General features: G+C 40.7%; 1 protein-coding gene across 11 annotated transcripts in view; it reads left to right on the top strand.

Moving 5' to 3' along the window:
- Positions 1-13,291, top strand: part of NPAS3 (neuronal PAS domain protein 3) — a 652,478-nt gene that overhangs the window by 86,173 nt on the left and 553,014 nt on the right. For 6 of the 11 annotated variants that reach the window (XM_082213452.1, XM_082213448.1, XM_082213455.1 and 3 more), the window contains exon 2: positions 1,891-1,980. The exons of 4 other annotated variants lie outside the window; for them this stretch is intronic. In XM_082213452.1, coding sequence (XP_082069578.1) covers positions 1,891-1,980 — 90 coding nt within the window. Of the gene's footprint in view, positions 1-1,890; positions 1,997-13,291 lie in introns of all 11 variants that reach the window. One more of the 11 variants, XM_082213458.1, reaches the window with a different exon arrangement.

The following is a 13,291-nucleotide window of genomic DNA, read 5'->3' as shown; positions in this document are numbered from 1 at the left end:
GTCATCTTGAATCCCAGCTTGGTGTCATCTGCAAATTTGACGAACATCCCCTCAATTCCTTCGTCCAAGCTGTTTATAAAGATGTTGAACAACAACAGACGTGGGACAGAATCCTGCAGCACCCCAGCTATCTTTTTCCCCCCAGGATGACGAACCGTTAGTGAGCATTCTTTAGGTTGGGTCAGTCAACCAGCTAAAAATCTGTATATTATGATTGAATCATAGGAATCTGCCTTATACCAAGTCAGACGCTGGTCCAACTAGCTCAGCATTGTCTACACTGACAGGTAGCAGTGATCCAGGGTTTCAGGCAGGGATCTTCCCCAACCCTTTCTAGAGATGCTGGGGATTAAATCTGAGACCTTCTATATGCAAAGTGTGTTCTTTACTATCAAGCTATGATCCTTCCCCTAATTATCAGGCGTTGGTTCATAATTTATAATACAGGGCTATAGTTTATGTGTATATTAAATATCAAACACAGAGGTCCTGTACATGTTTACTCTGATGTAAATCTCATTGCTTTCGGTTGAGCTCACGCCAAGGTAGGTAGGTATGGGATTATAGCAAAAGTGTTTAGTGCTATGGAGTCCATGCTAATGGATTCGCTTGGTGTACTTAAATAATGTCTTCAAATAAGACATTGTAGAGGCATACAAAGCAGGTACTATTTAAAAACTAAGTTTAGAGGGTTCCAGGTGTGATTTCTTCATTGATTAAATTCTGCAGTATGCTTGCATGATCCATAGCATGTTGAGAATAAGCACTTTTTGACAAATTAGAGTAGTGCAGTTTCTTTGTTAATTTTAGTGCTATGCCTTATCATTCCCAAGCAGTTTCACAAGAATTTCATGTGGATGAATCACTGTAGACTATTGCTTTTGTAGGTGGCAGTTTATTTTATTATTGTAGTTTTATAAAGAAAGATGGATAAAAGAGGGAAAGAAATAAGACCATTGTTATAACTTTAGGAAAATACATAGAAATTGAATTCAGAATAGTTCCCATTTCCATAATAGTTCCATCATCTACAGTAAATCATGTGACAGTTGTTAGGAAACCCAGGTCACACATTTTACTATTAAAATAAATACATATAAAAAGCAGTTTTGTTGAGCTATCTAGGTACAGTGCTTTATAAAGGTTAAGGCTGGAAACATTAGCTAACAGGTAATTTTATATGAATAAATATTTTGGTAACAGACAATCTTCTGAGCTGATTTCTCCCCTGATGGGCATATTAAGAGTAGCCCATTAGGAATGAAAGGGAATTACTCAGATTGCAGGTTAATTACATAGGTTTTATGCAATATCACAAAAAGGAATTTTATTCCAAAAAAGGTTAAAATCTAAAATGAATATTACATGCAATTTGTTGTATTCCTTAACATAAAAACAGCATTGAATGTAATGCTTAATTCTAGATTATAAAATTAGGTGGTAAGCCCCAGTTTTAAAAGTTTTAAAAGTTTTCAATCATTCTGAACATCCATGGGTACAGATTGGAATCCTTAATAGATGTAAAGACAGTTTTTGCTAGTTAAGTGTGATGTTCTTTATTTGGGGGGGGAGCATTAAAGTTTAATTACTCCAAATAGGGGGTTTTTTATGTGTGTCCCATTTTGTCTCTATTTTGAGGAGAAGAGAAATTTTCTCTTATACAGAATTATATTTTAGTTTACTTTCAGAGCTACATTCCAGAAGTGGAACTTGCCCTATAATGTAGATATATATATGTAGATATATATATAGCTATAATGTAGTTGATGTAACAAGATGAGATAGATGTAACATATAATAATAGTACCTTTCAAAATACTAATTGTCCTGCATTACAGTTGACTGTAGAGAATCTCTAGTCATGTATATCTGTTTTTGATACCTCTACAGAATAACTGTCCAGCATCCTCTGCCCAACCAATCAGAATGTAGGAAAATCTACAGATATGACGGAATCTACTGTGAATCTACCTACCAGAAGTATGTTGAAATCTGTGTGAGTCTTTCTCCTGGCTCGTGGCGTCAGTGCTGTCCCTCTGTTCAGAAGTTAAACATGTATTGAACACTTCTGTTTGAATGAAATACCTTTGAAATTGGGGGCAGATATATGTTGTTTTCATACTTGGGAATTGTGCTCTTGAAGTTAAAAGGGAAATAAATAAACCTCTAGGACTTTATTAAATCTCTTAGGTATGCTTCTGTATATTGCAGTAAACAAGTACTTAAACCCAGAAAAACCTAGGCAAAGTATATTGCACAGGTGCTTCACATCTTAGGGATTTGAAAGGTGTGTTATGTATAAATTAGCTGTCACTTTTTTCAGTCGTGTAATGGAATGATGAGTTGTAATTTGCATAATCCTTTAAGAAGGCAAATTATACTGTCATGTAGCAGACTTAACATGCTAGCTAGGATTTCATAGCTTTGAAGCTAATTAGTATGTACCTTACAGGACAGTTAAATTGAAGTTGAGTCCTTTTCCTTTTTCAGTCATTTGGCTTTGTCCCTTGCCTAACAGTATCTGAATTTGTTAGTGACTAGACAATGTTACAAGTGTATTGCAGAAAGTCATTATAGGCAGATATTGGCCTAAGCAAGAAAATGTAATATAGTTTGGGTTTAAATATATCTTATAGTAAGACAAGTTTTTCTTTTTCTTTTAACTTTTTCAACGTGGATGAATATTCCTTTATTTCATGAATAAATTTAACAATAGTCCAGTTGCTGCAGTTTATGCTCAGAAATAGGTCTATACATGTGTCATCTGTATCAGATGCAAGAGCAGGCTAATGCATGCAGAAAATGTACCAAGTGGTGGGGAAATGCATGCAAAACTCCATCCCATGTCTTGTTCAGTTCCCATTGCAATAGCGTCTCATTGGTAGCTATGAGTACTACATTTCCTGGATATGACTACAAGCATGTATACAGCTGGTAAACAACTAATAGTTAAGTTAGTTTGCATGTGTGTGTGCGTGTCCGCGTGTCCTTATCTATTTGGATAAATACAGATTTATGTATCCATATCTGATTTTGATGATCATTGTTCGATTGCAAAACAACCTTCTGCCTTTATATTATAACTTATACAGTGCAATTATGAAACTTGATGTACTAAGAAATAAGTGCCAAAGATAAGATGTACAGTGTAACGGGATAAGCCTGATGAATTAACGCTGCTAAATCAGCACTGCACCACTGTTACTAGCGGCAGACAAATTAACACAAGATTTGCATAATTTAGGAGCAATCCTACAAACAGGAAGCTGGCGTAAAGCAAGCTGGAGTAGATGAAGCTGGTATAAAGTTGCATCTGATTCAGACTCGGCTCAGCAGAAGGGTTATGGTTGGCTGAGTCAGCCTAAGCCTAGAGAAGGGGAAATAAGCCTTTAAAATAGTGTTTGAGTTACGCCACCCTTTTGCTAGTTTTACTTATGTCACAAGAGGCATAGGATCCATCCTAATACCCCTCTCTCTAGTCCCACCCACACCATGCTCCAACAGCACCCTTCTTTCGGTGTCATCTTAAGATCCACAAGACTTGGCTCATCCAGCTGGGTCCTGACTGAACTGGGATGGCAGAGATACACTGTCATATCTTTGGCTGAGCTGAGGATAAGGAAGCTGTGCCACAAATCTCCCAGCTCAGCCAGAGATCTGTTGGATCCTAACCTGCTCAGCCTGGCAGATTTTGCTATAGGACTGTTGTATTAATAGGTTTCTGTTTTGTGCTTTAGTCATTTATTGGTTGCCTCCTACTCCTTGCAGTATTTCAGATGTAGGCTAGTTGTTTGATAATTGTTTTCTCCATACAGACTTGCATTGTGGAGTTTATTTCCCTAATATACAAACCTATCCTAAAACCCTTCATTATAAATATGGACAACCTGAAATTTCCAAAGCTTTACCAACATTTCAGGATACATCACTTACAGTAATACAGGGTATATAAAATGACAACAGATTTAAAAGTTATGTCAAATAAGGTCCTCTGAGCAAGATCAAATCTTGGAACAGAGAAAGGAACACAATTTATTCGTAAGCCGCCTTTCCATAGTTAAAACCATGCTCAAGGTGGTTTACAACATGAAAAAAGAAATAATTACAAACATAACAAAAGTAGTCATAAACAATAAATATCAGAAAGTACACAACCAAACTGAATTAATTTCCACATAAGTCATAATAAGCTCTAAAATGAAGATACAAAAAATTAATAACATTAACAGCAACAACCCCACCCCAACAAAAAACCCTAAACAATTCCCCACCTCATGCATTTGGAACATTTCTATATAAACATTTCAGCAAGTCTCATTCCAGAGCTGTGTACAGCAACATTTGACATCTAATACAATGAAATAAAACACTATCACTTAATTAAATTGCAACATAAATTTCACATTAAGCATCGGTTTTAACTATTGCATATCAACATGATAAACATATCTCTACTGTGTTGTGATCCGTAAGAAAAGTGGTCAATGTGAGGTTGTGTCCTAATACAAATAGTATTTATTCTGTAGGCTTGCATCCAATTGTGTTTGCTAGTGGAACAGGCTTCCACTCATGGAACAGCACTTTCCCTTCTCCTCCTCTCCTTTGCAGTCGCCACATCTACTCCAAAGGATTGGGAGATGCTGTGGAGCGGGCTGGGGTGATCACCAGTGGTGGGGGGAGGAGGAAGATGTCCTTTAGGTATCAGTGTTATATTAAATATGGGGTTGTATAAAGAACTATTAAGTGTAGAACTTTAGAATTTAAAAAAAAGGTAAAGGACCCCTGACAGTTAAGTCCAGCAGCAAACGACTCTGGGGTTGCGGCGCTCATCTCGCTTTACTGGCTGAGGGAGCCGAAGTTTGTCCGCATACAGATTTCCGGGTCATGTGGCCAGCATGACTAAGCCGCTTCTGGCGAAACCAGAGCAGTGCACGGAAACGCCGTTTACCTATTTATCTACTTGCACTTTGACGTGCTTTTGAACTGCTAGGTTGGCAGGAGCTGGAACTGAACAACGGGAGCTCACCCGGTCGCGGGGATTCGAACTGCTGACCTTCCGATCAGTAAGCACAAGGCTCAGTGGTTTACACCATAGTGCCACCCACGTCCCTAATTACTAAGCATTAATTAATCACTTGGTAGTGGGGAACACATTATGCTCCTTCTGAGGTAGTTGGTCCCTACTCTGTACTCAGCTCTCAACTGTGGCTCCTAGAAGCTGTCATCATGTGACAACAACCACATCCTGGGAATGGCTTCAACTGACAGGCTAAACCAGGTACGAGTAGCCGATGGGTCCCAAAGCCTTGGTGAGTTAGGGACTTCCCCTGCATGTTAAACAGGCTCTAGCGGATTGTGCAGATAAAACCAATAGTGGGTTGAATGGTTAAGAAGGTGGTTTTTGCACGTGCTGTAGAGGGAAGCGAGGGGCAGATGGGGCTTAGCAACCTGGGAAGGCAACCCATCTAAGAGAAGGAAGACTCTGATCCTAAACCTCCCCTGCTTTGCAGGATATATTTGGGAGAAGAAAAGGCTAAGGAGTAAACTACACAAATCTGGAGTGGAGTCCTTAAGACGGTTGGATAGTTCCTTGTACACCTCCTTCTGGCAAGTCCTTCAGCCTCTGCTTTCCTTTGGACCATGTCAGCAAGGCTGAGAGGGGGGTCTCTTCATCCAGGCCTCCATACGCTCTTCCCAGGCTCGTGTTCCAGAGGCGTTTGGAGCTACTAATGCAGCGATTCACCTCTGGAGGCAGTCCATTGTCACTTGAGACAGATGGATGCCAACAAGTGAGAAGGGGAGTGAAAGGCGGGATATCAAATCCAAAATGGCAAACTGTGAACTGTCCATAAAAATCTAGTTTGGATTCAAAGAACTGTGGACTCTTGTACAGTGGTGGACAAGAGTGTCCTCCAGACACTGAATTGTCACATCCAAGGGTCTAGTAACCATCATGGGTAACGTGATGTTGCATTGGGGAATGTACCTGGAATACAGCTCTGAATTGTTTGTCCCCTGCAACTGGAATTGTCATTCATTTGTGCAAATGTCTCATTCGATGGTCGGCACTCTTTTGTTGAAGTGTTTTTAATTGATAAATGCACTGATTGACAGAACATTTATTAAAAATCAGTATATAAAATATTTATATAAATGAGTTTTACTTTAATTGCTTTAGATCGGATATGAAGAGATCTTCTGTGATGACATTTGAATTTTCAAGTGTGAAATTAGATTAAAGTAGTAAATTTAAATTATGTAAAATGCCCATGCAGTAACCACAATTCAGCTAAAGCTAATAAAGGCTAACAGCTAACTATCTACTCAGCAGTAGTCTAATTGTTTTCAGTGGAGGTTGCCTTATGCTGCGATCCTGTACACATTTAACAAGGAGAATGTCCCATTGAACTTATTGATAAAGTAAAGTAAAGTTACCTGTAGATTTCACTGTAAATTGTTGTTGTTCATTCAGTGCTATACAGCTTAGTGCCAAAATAGGCTTTTAAGCAGTTTACAAAGAATAAAAATCAGCTACACAAATATTAAAATATAAACACCCACAATTAAACAATGCTGGTCAGCAAATTTGTCTTTCCCATGAAAACAAATGGGATTAGGCTACATTACACCTAATGGAACAATTTCGGTGAAATGGACTCTGGTTGCATTGCTTTCAATTAGACTTTGTTATAACTAACCTAAGGTGGGTTGTGGCATAAACTAAGCATGAAAACTACATAGGGATTTATTTTTATATTAAGAAGCATATAACATCTGTCAATAAATAAGGCTAACATCCAGTTAAACAAATCTTAATTGACCATCCAATTTGATTAAATCGCTGATCCAGAAGGAGCCAGATCCAAATTCAGAACAGGCGGTTTTGGCTTTCTTTCCTTTGGGGTTTAACCCTGCTACTACCTCCAGGCTTCCTTCCTTTCCTCTACCACTACCCCCTCTCCTAAAACTTACTTGACTGTAGGAGTAGGGCAACTGCAAAATGTCACAGGGAGGTCTTCATCCAGAGGACATTGCTTTATCCATTTCAGTGATCCAGACCACAGGGAGGTACAGAGATGGCATTGGGCAGATGTCTGCAGAGAAACCTTGCTGCCCCTGTCTGTCAGCCTCTCTTTTTGTAACATTGTTTTATCAAGCTTTCAGAAAACAATTCCTTCCAAAGAAAAAAGGAAAGTTAGAATTACAGTTAGAATTGCCCTCCCCCTACCTAGTAGCATAAAAAACCCAGAAAGCAATGTCTTTTGAGTTTTGTATTTTTGGGGCTTGTCCCATTTCACAGGTTTCATTTCCAAATATTTTTATTACTGGCCATGATTTTCCTATAAAACAATGAGATTTCTGTCTTCCGGTTGAGTCCTAATTTGCTGTATTCATTTGACTATTATTAGCATATCACCATTTTTCTGAACTCTTGCACATTCTATAGGTGTTTGGATGGATTTAAAATTTTTCTGGTCTTGCAGATTTTGCAGCTGTTAACAAATTGTCAATTAATTTATTATTTAGTACATTTCTATCCCACTTTGTTCTGTAACAATACTGAAGGCAAGCTACATACAATTTGCAGACAGACTCCCATCGTCACCAGACCCTAAACTGCCTATCTTCCTGCGCCTTTAGACCATGCAAAATAACAGCAAAAATAATCCCAAGCTGCACTTCTTGGCTATACTGTAGAGCAGGATTCAATAAACTTGGGTCTCTAGCTGTTGTTGGACTCCAACTCCCATCATTCCTAGCTAGAAGGTCCAGAGGTCAGGGATATGAGCATTGTAGTCCCAAAACAGCTGGAGACCCAAGTTTAGGAAACCTTGCTCTAGACCACTGATTAAATTCTACATGCACGAACAGAGTGCCTTTTGCACAACAGAATTTGTGCTTCCTTTCCTCCCTGCATTCTCTGCATCTTGAGATACTGGGGAGTGACTCTCCTAGTTGAGACCCAGATTCCCTTAACAGGGCTTAATCATAGTGGTTGCAATTTGGGTAAGAAAGGGTGCAATGTAGCAGGACCGAGTTAGCTAATAATGGCTAACAGCTAACTATCTACTCGGAAGTAGTCTAATTGTTTTCAGCGGAGGTTGCCTTATGCTGCAATCCTGTACACATTTAACAGGATTGGCAGACTGAAACCCTATTTTCATAAGGTGGACAATTAAGTTCATTTGTAGGTCATGCTTGAGGTTATTTATGGAAACTTATTTCCTGTAAGTATTTTCTCCTTGTTCAAATTCTGTGAGATTTGCTGACCAATCAGAGCAGAACAGCAAATTTCTGACCCATACTGTTCTCTTAAAACAAAGAGAGCTTGTGCTTTGAAAGACAGAGACTTTTCTACTATAGAACATGTTCACTCCAGCAAAGGTTGGATGGCCATCTCTGATGGATGCTTTAAGCTGGGATTGCTGCATTGCAGGGGGTTGGACTAGATCAGGGGTGCCCAAACTTTTTTCAAGGAGGGCCAGATTTGATGAAGTGAAGGGCCGTGAGGGCCAACCAAAGTTGTTGCCCTTTTTTTAGGATTGAAATTGTTGAGCTTTTTTTTTTTTAGGGTTGAAGTTGTTGAGGGGTTTTGTGAGGATTTTACCCCATAAACTGCCAAAGGGGCCGGATTAGACCCCCGAAATGGACTTTGGACATGTCTGTGGTAGGGCCTTTAGCCAACAAGGTGTGCTAAAGGTGGGAAAGGAGATTGCAGAGGAGCTGAACGGATTATTTGCATCTGTCTTCAGAGCAGAAGACTTGCGAATAACATAAAAGTAATAAGGTGAAATAGGAGAGATGCGAGCCGGGAAGGGCGACAGAAGGGCCCGGCCGGGCGGCGACTCACCTCGCAGGCGGTGCGCCATCCCTTTGGCCCAGGCGAGGCGGCGGCGACTGCTCAGCAACCTCCTTGCCCGTCTCCTCGTGAGGGAAACGCGGCGTCAGCGTCGGGGCGCCTCCGGCGGAGCAAGGCTGCTGGCCTGCCTTCCCCTTCGCCGTCCTCCTTTTCGCCGCGCCGCCTGCACCTCCGCTGCCTCCCGCTCTCGGCGGGCCCTCCCGGGCGTCGGGCTCCGAGGGCGAAGGCACTCCTCCTCGGCCCCACTCCACCATGCCCATCTGCAGCACGGCCCCCGCCGCCACGCTCCCACCAGCCGCCCTGGCCGCTTCGCCCGCCTCCTCCTCGGAGGAGAAGGAGAAGAAGTGACGGCGACGACTCCGCCGCCCCTACTCCAGATGCTCCAGGCCACCGGGAGGGCAAAGTCCCGCTATGGCCCCCCGACCCTGGACGAAGGCCGCCGCCGCCTCATAAATTTTCTCTCAGGCCAGCCGTGTAACGGCGCGGGAAGGGAGCGCCTTCGCTTTCTCCACCGTCCGCCTTCCAGCCCCCCATCCCCGCCCACAGCGTGCCGCCTCGCAGGGGGAAGTGGGCTGGCAGCTACACGGGCCACATGACAAGGTGTGGCGGGCCGGATTTGGCCCGCGGGCCTTGTGTTTGACACCCGTGGACTAGATGATTCTGTGTTTCTATGGTTGATTCTAAGAGCTACCAGTTCAAGAGTTCCTTGTGTACAGGCAGAAGGGACGGATAATAGGAGGGACAAAGCACCATAATAATCAGACAGGGACACTGATTTCAGAGATAGTCAGAGATAGTAATGTTGCTGATTGGCTTTACAGACCCCAAAGTGAATGAATGTCTAGTTCTCTGTCTGCTCCCAGCATACTGCCATGTCAGGCTATAAACACAAATAAGGTGGAAAGAAATGTAAGGAGGTTAAAGATAGGGAACCAAAAGAAGTTAAAGGGCACCAATCAGTCATCTAGTTTTGCAAATCAGACAAGGGGTTTCTGCAGCCAGGTTCGGCCTGTACATTAATTAGCAAAGCAGATTTTGAACAAAAAGAATGTGAAAATTATTTCAATATAGAGACAGGATCCAGGTGTGCCAAGAGGATTTCCTGGGCCTATTTCACTATGTGGATTGGGCCTTCCAACCCACTAGCTAAAAAGACACAGATTTGCTTAAGATATGTATGTTGAGTGTCATATGAAAATTAGCATCTTATTTTGCATGTCAAGCATCTTATTTTGCAAAAATAAACCAGTGGCCACATACATTAAAAAAAGTCTGACAGACAAAATATGGACGGGCATGTAGACCGGACATGTAGACGCAGAATTAATCCCCAAAGTCACTCCCAAAAGATGGTGGTAGGGATAGTTTTCCTGAATTTCGTAGCAGATATGATTTGTACTGTTTCCCATGTTGACTTTTTCTGCAAGGGAAACACATCTGTGAAAAATGAAGGGCATTCACCAGCTATGAAACAAAATTTTGTGAACCCTATACTGTACTAAGCTTCTTGAAAGTGAAAACTTTCTAGTACCAGTAGAAAGAATTACAGCAATCACTGTCAGGTAGACATGGTGTGGACAGTGAAATAAAAGAAAAAGAAACAAATATTAACAGATGCTACCAGATGGAAAGAAATGTTGGAACGATTGCTTGGTGTTACCTTATATCTTGCTTCAAGATATAAAAATAATTCCAAGTCTAGTTTTGCATAAGAGTTAACTACCAACCCCCTTACAGTATTAAATGTGATTTACAAAAAAACAACTTCATCTTAGTTTCAGTGAAGTGTGAAATAGACCTATGGAATTTTTGCACACTGCCAGTGGCAGAAGCTAAAAGAAGTTTTAGCAAGCTATCACTCATCAAAAAACTGCAGGCGTTATCCTGTGGGGTTAAGCCACCTAGCTAGTCGTCCCCGTCCCCCCGAGTGTGACCTTGTAAGAGAAATTGATTTTGGGGAAATAATTCATGATTTTGCAATGTGAAATGCCAGAAAATAAATAAAATCAAAGCAAGGGTGGTTTCAGGCATGGAGAGGACTATGGGCACACACCCATGACACAAATTTGCATATAATTTGCAAATGCTAATTTATATGTATAGATGGCTCTGTGAAGTTAAGACGGTGGGTGTCCAGGGTCTTACTAGCACTGCACTTTGAATTGCACCCAGCTGTCCTATTAGTGAACAATAAGAAGACAGTATAAGGATAATACTTTTATTAGGACCAAAGGAAGCTACAGCAAGCTTTGTATATATTCAGGCTGGATGTTATGTTAGAAAATTGGGCCCCCAAAATGATGCCTAACATCCTTAAATATTATGGAAAGGGCAAGCAGTTCTCCAGTTACCCAAGGACAGAGGGTTCACCTAGGTTTTTTAATTCATTGCCAACATTCCTCCTTTTACATGTGTAAATCTGCATGCAAGATTCTAATTTTGCTGTTTAACATTCTTTCCAATCCCAAAGAGAGAATGCTTCTCTAATAAAAGGGAACAATCCCACACTGTGTTCCTTTTTCCTTTTTGCTCCCCTTTGCAATGAAAGGAGGCAGCTTTGCCAAACAGGGAGAGAAAGAAATCAAACCCTACAGGCAGCATGTTGTTGAATGAAGCACGTTCGCAGCTGGATACCATGTCATAAGCAGCTGCAAACAGGATGTATCCTGTGACAATTGAAGGGGCATTTCTTTTGGTGCAAACTTTGCAAAATTTACAAATGATAGGTAGTTAACTGGAAATACACAGTTTCTATGAAAAAGCAATGCTTTGCGAGTAATCTAGTTTATCTTGTGTGTGTTTTATTCTATTTTGGGGAAGTCTTCTTGCTTTTGCCCTTGAGTATTACGAAGTCGCCATCATATCGTAAGATGCCTGTGACATGGCTCCCAGCTGTGAAAATGCTTTTTAAAAAACGCTGTACTGTCAGTAGGTCTTGAATACTCACTCTGATAGAAACTGCCTCCCTTTCCCCAGAATTTAAGAGGGGACTGGGAAACCGTTCCTTTGATTAGGAGTGGAGCTTAAAGGAAGAGGTACTATACTCCTTGTTTTTATTTTCTTGGTCAGTGATTCCAGTGTTAAATTTAAAATACCAACAATGTAGTCCTGTGAATGTTTACTCATAAGTAAGTCCCGCTTTGTTCAGTGGGGCTTACTACAAAGGGCTACAGTGTAAATGGAGTTAGAGGTGGCAATATTTCATATGACATTATTCCAGTTTCTCATTAAGCCAGTGTCCTGCTCAGAGAGGCAGGAATAAAAAGAGAAGCCCACGGGCCCATTATTTTCTATTTCACTAATTTCCTGAGAGAAAATTTATTTATCCAGTATATCACCTCACTGGTATAATATGACTTCGGTCATACTTGCCTCCTTAAGAACAGGATGAGCTCAAGAAAGTAGATCATTCTATTCATTTCAAGAACATTTCTCCTAAAACTGCTCAGATACTGACTTTTCCTTATATGATCCTTTTTAAAAGCTTTCACGTGAATTCAACATTATAAAGGTTTATTTTTATTAAAAAGAGATTCTGGATCTTTGTAGAGCGATGTAATTAAACTGCAAACTAGTTGACTCTTTCTCACGTTGCTGATGACATTTTTAGTTTTTTGGGGGAAGTATTGATGATTGAATAAAAAGAAATTGAATATTATTATTCACAAATGAGAATCTTTCCATATCTGGTGTTAATTTTGACAAAGGTCATAGTTTAGAAAGATAGTAAAACAATTACTATGTTTTTCCATGTATAAGACGATGTTTTTTTGCTCTCTCTTTGTAGTCCAAAATAGGGGGTAGTCTTATACATGGAAAAATATTGTTCAGCGCTTCAACTGCTTGTTCCGCTTCTGTGGCGTCCGCCATCTTCATGCTCTGCTTGGCTCTGGTTCCTACTCCTGCTCTCTATTGCTAGCTATCACTCGCCTCCTCGCCCTGCCTTGCTTGCCTGCCTCCCTCAGCTCAACAAGTTTGAACGAATTTCCCCCAAAAGTAGTTCAAAAAGTTTGGGCGATCTCTGGTGTTTAAAATACTGATTTATTAATTTAGGGTTTTAAAAATATGGGTCTTCTAATACATGGGGGTGTCTTATACACTGAAAAATACGGTAAATATTTCTTTGTTTTTAGAACCTGTTCTATAGACTGTTTTCTGCAAGGGAACAACAGTGGGCAATGTGTGACTCCCTCTCATTATCTGGTAGCTAAAATTATTACATATTCTCAAATAAAAAAAGGAAGGAAGTTATTATTTGTGCATTTACATGTACAACTCGGTTTGGTATTCCACAATATTTGGAGGCATGGCTGGTGAAGACTCAGCCGTGGCATTTTGGGTTGCATCACCAACCTATGGATCCTACATCCCAGTGAGACTTGCTTGGCTGCCTTTCTCACAATGTTTCAGCTGCAGTCCTATGCCCACTTA

This window comes from Podarcis vaucheri (assembly GCF_965113315.1).
Source record: "Podarcis vaucheri genome assembly, chromosome: 1".
Taxonomy (NCBI): Eukaryota; Metazoa; Chordata; class Lepidosauria; order Squamata; family Lacertidae; genus Podarcis; species Podarcis vaucheri.
Note: the sequence above shows the minus strand (reverse complement) of the source record. Positions and strands in the feature narration are given on the sequence as shown.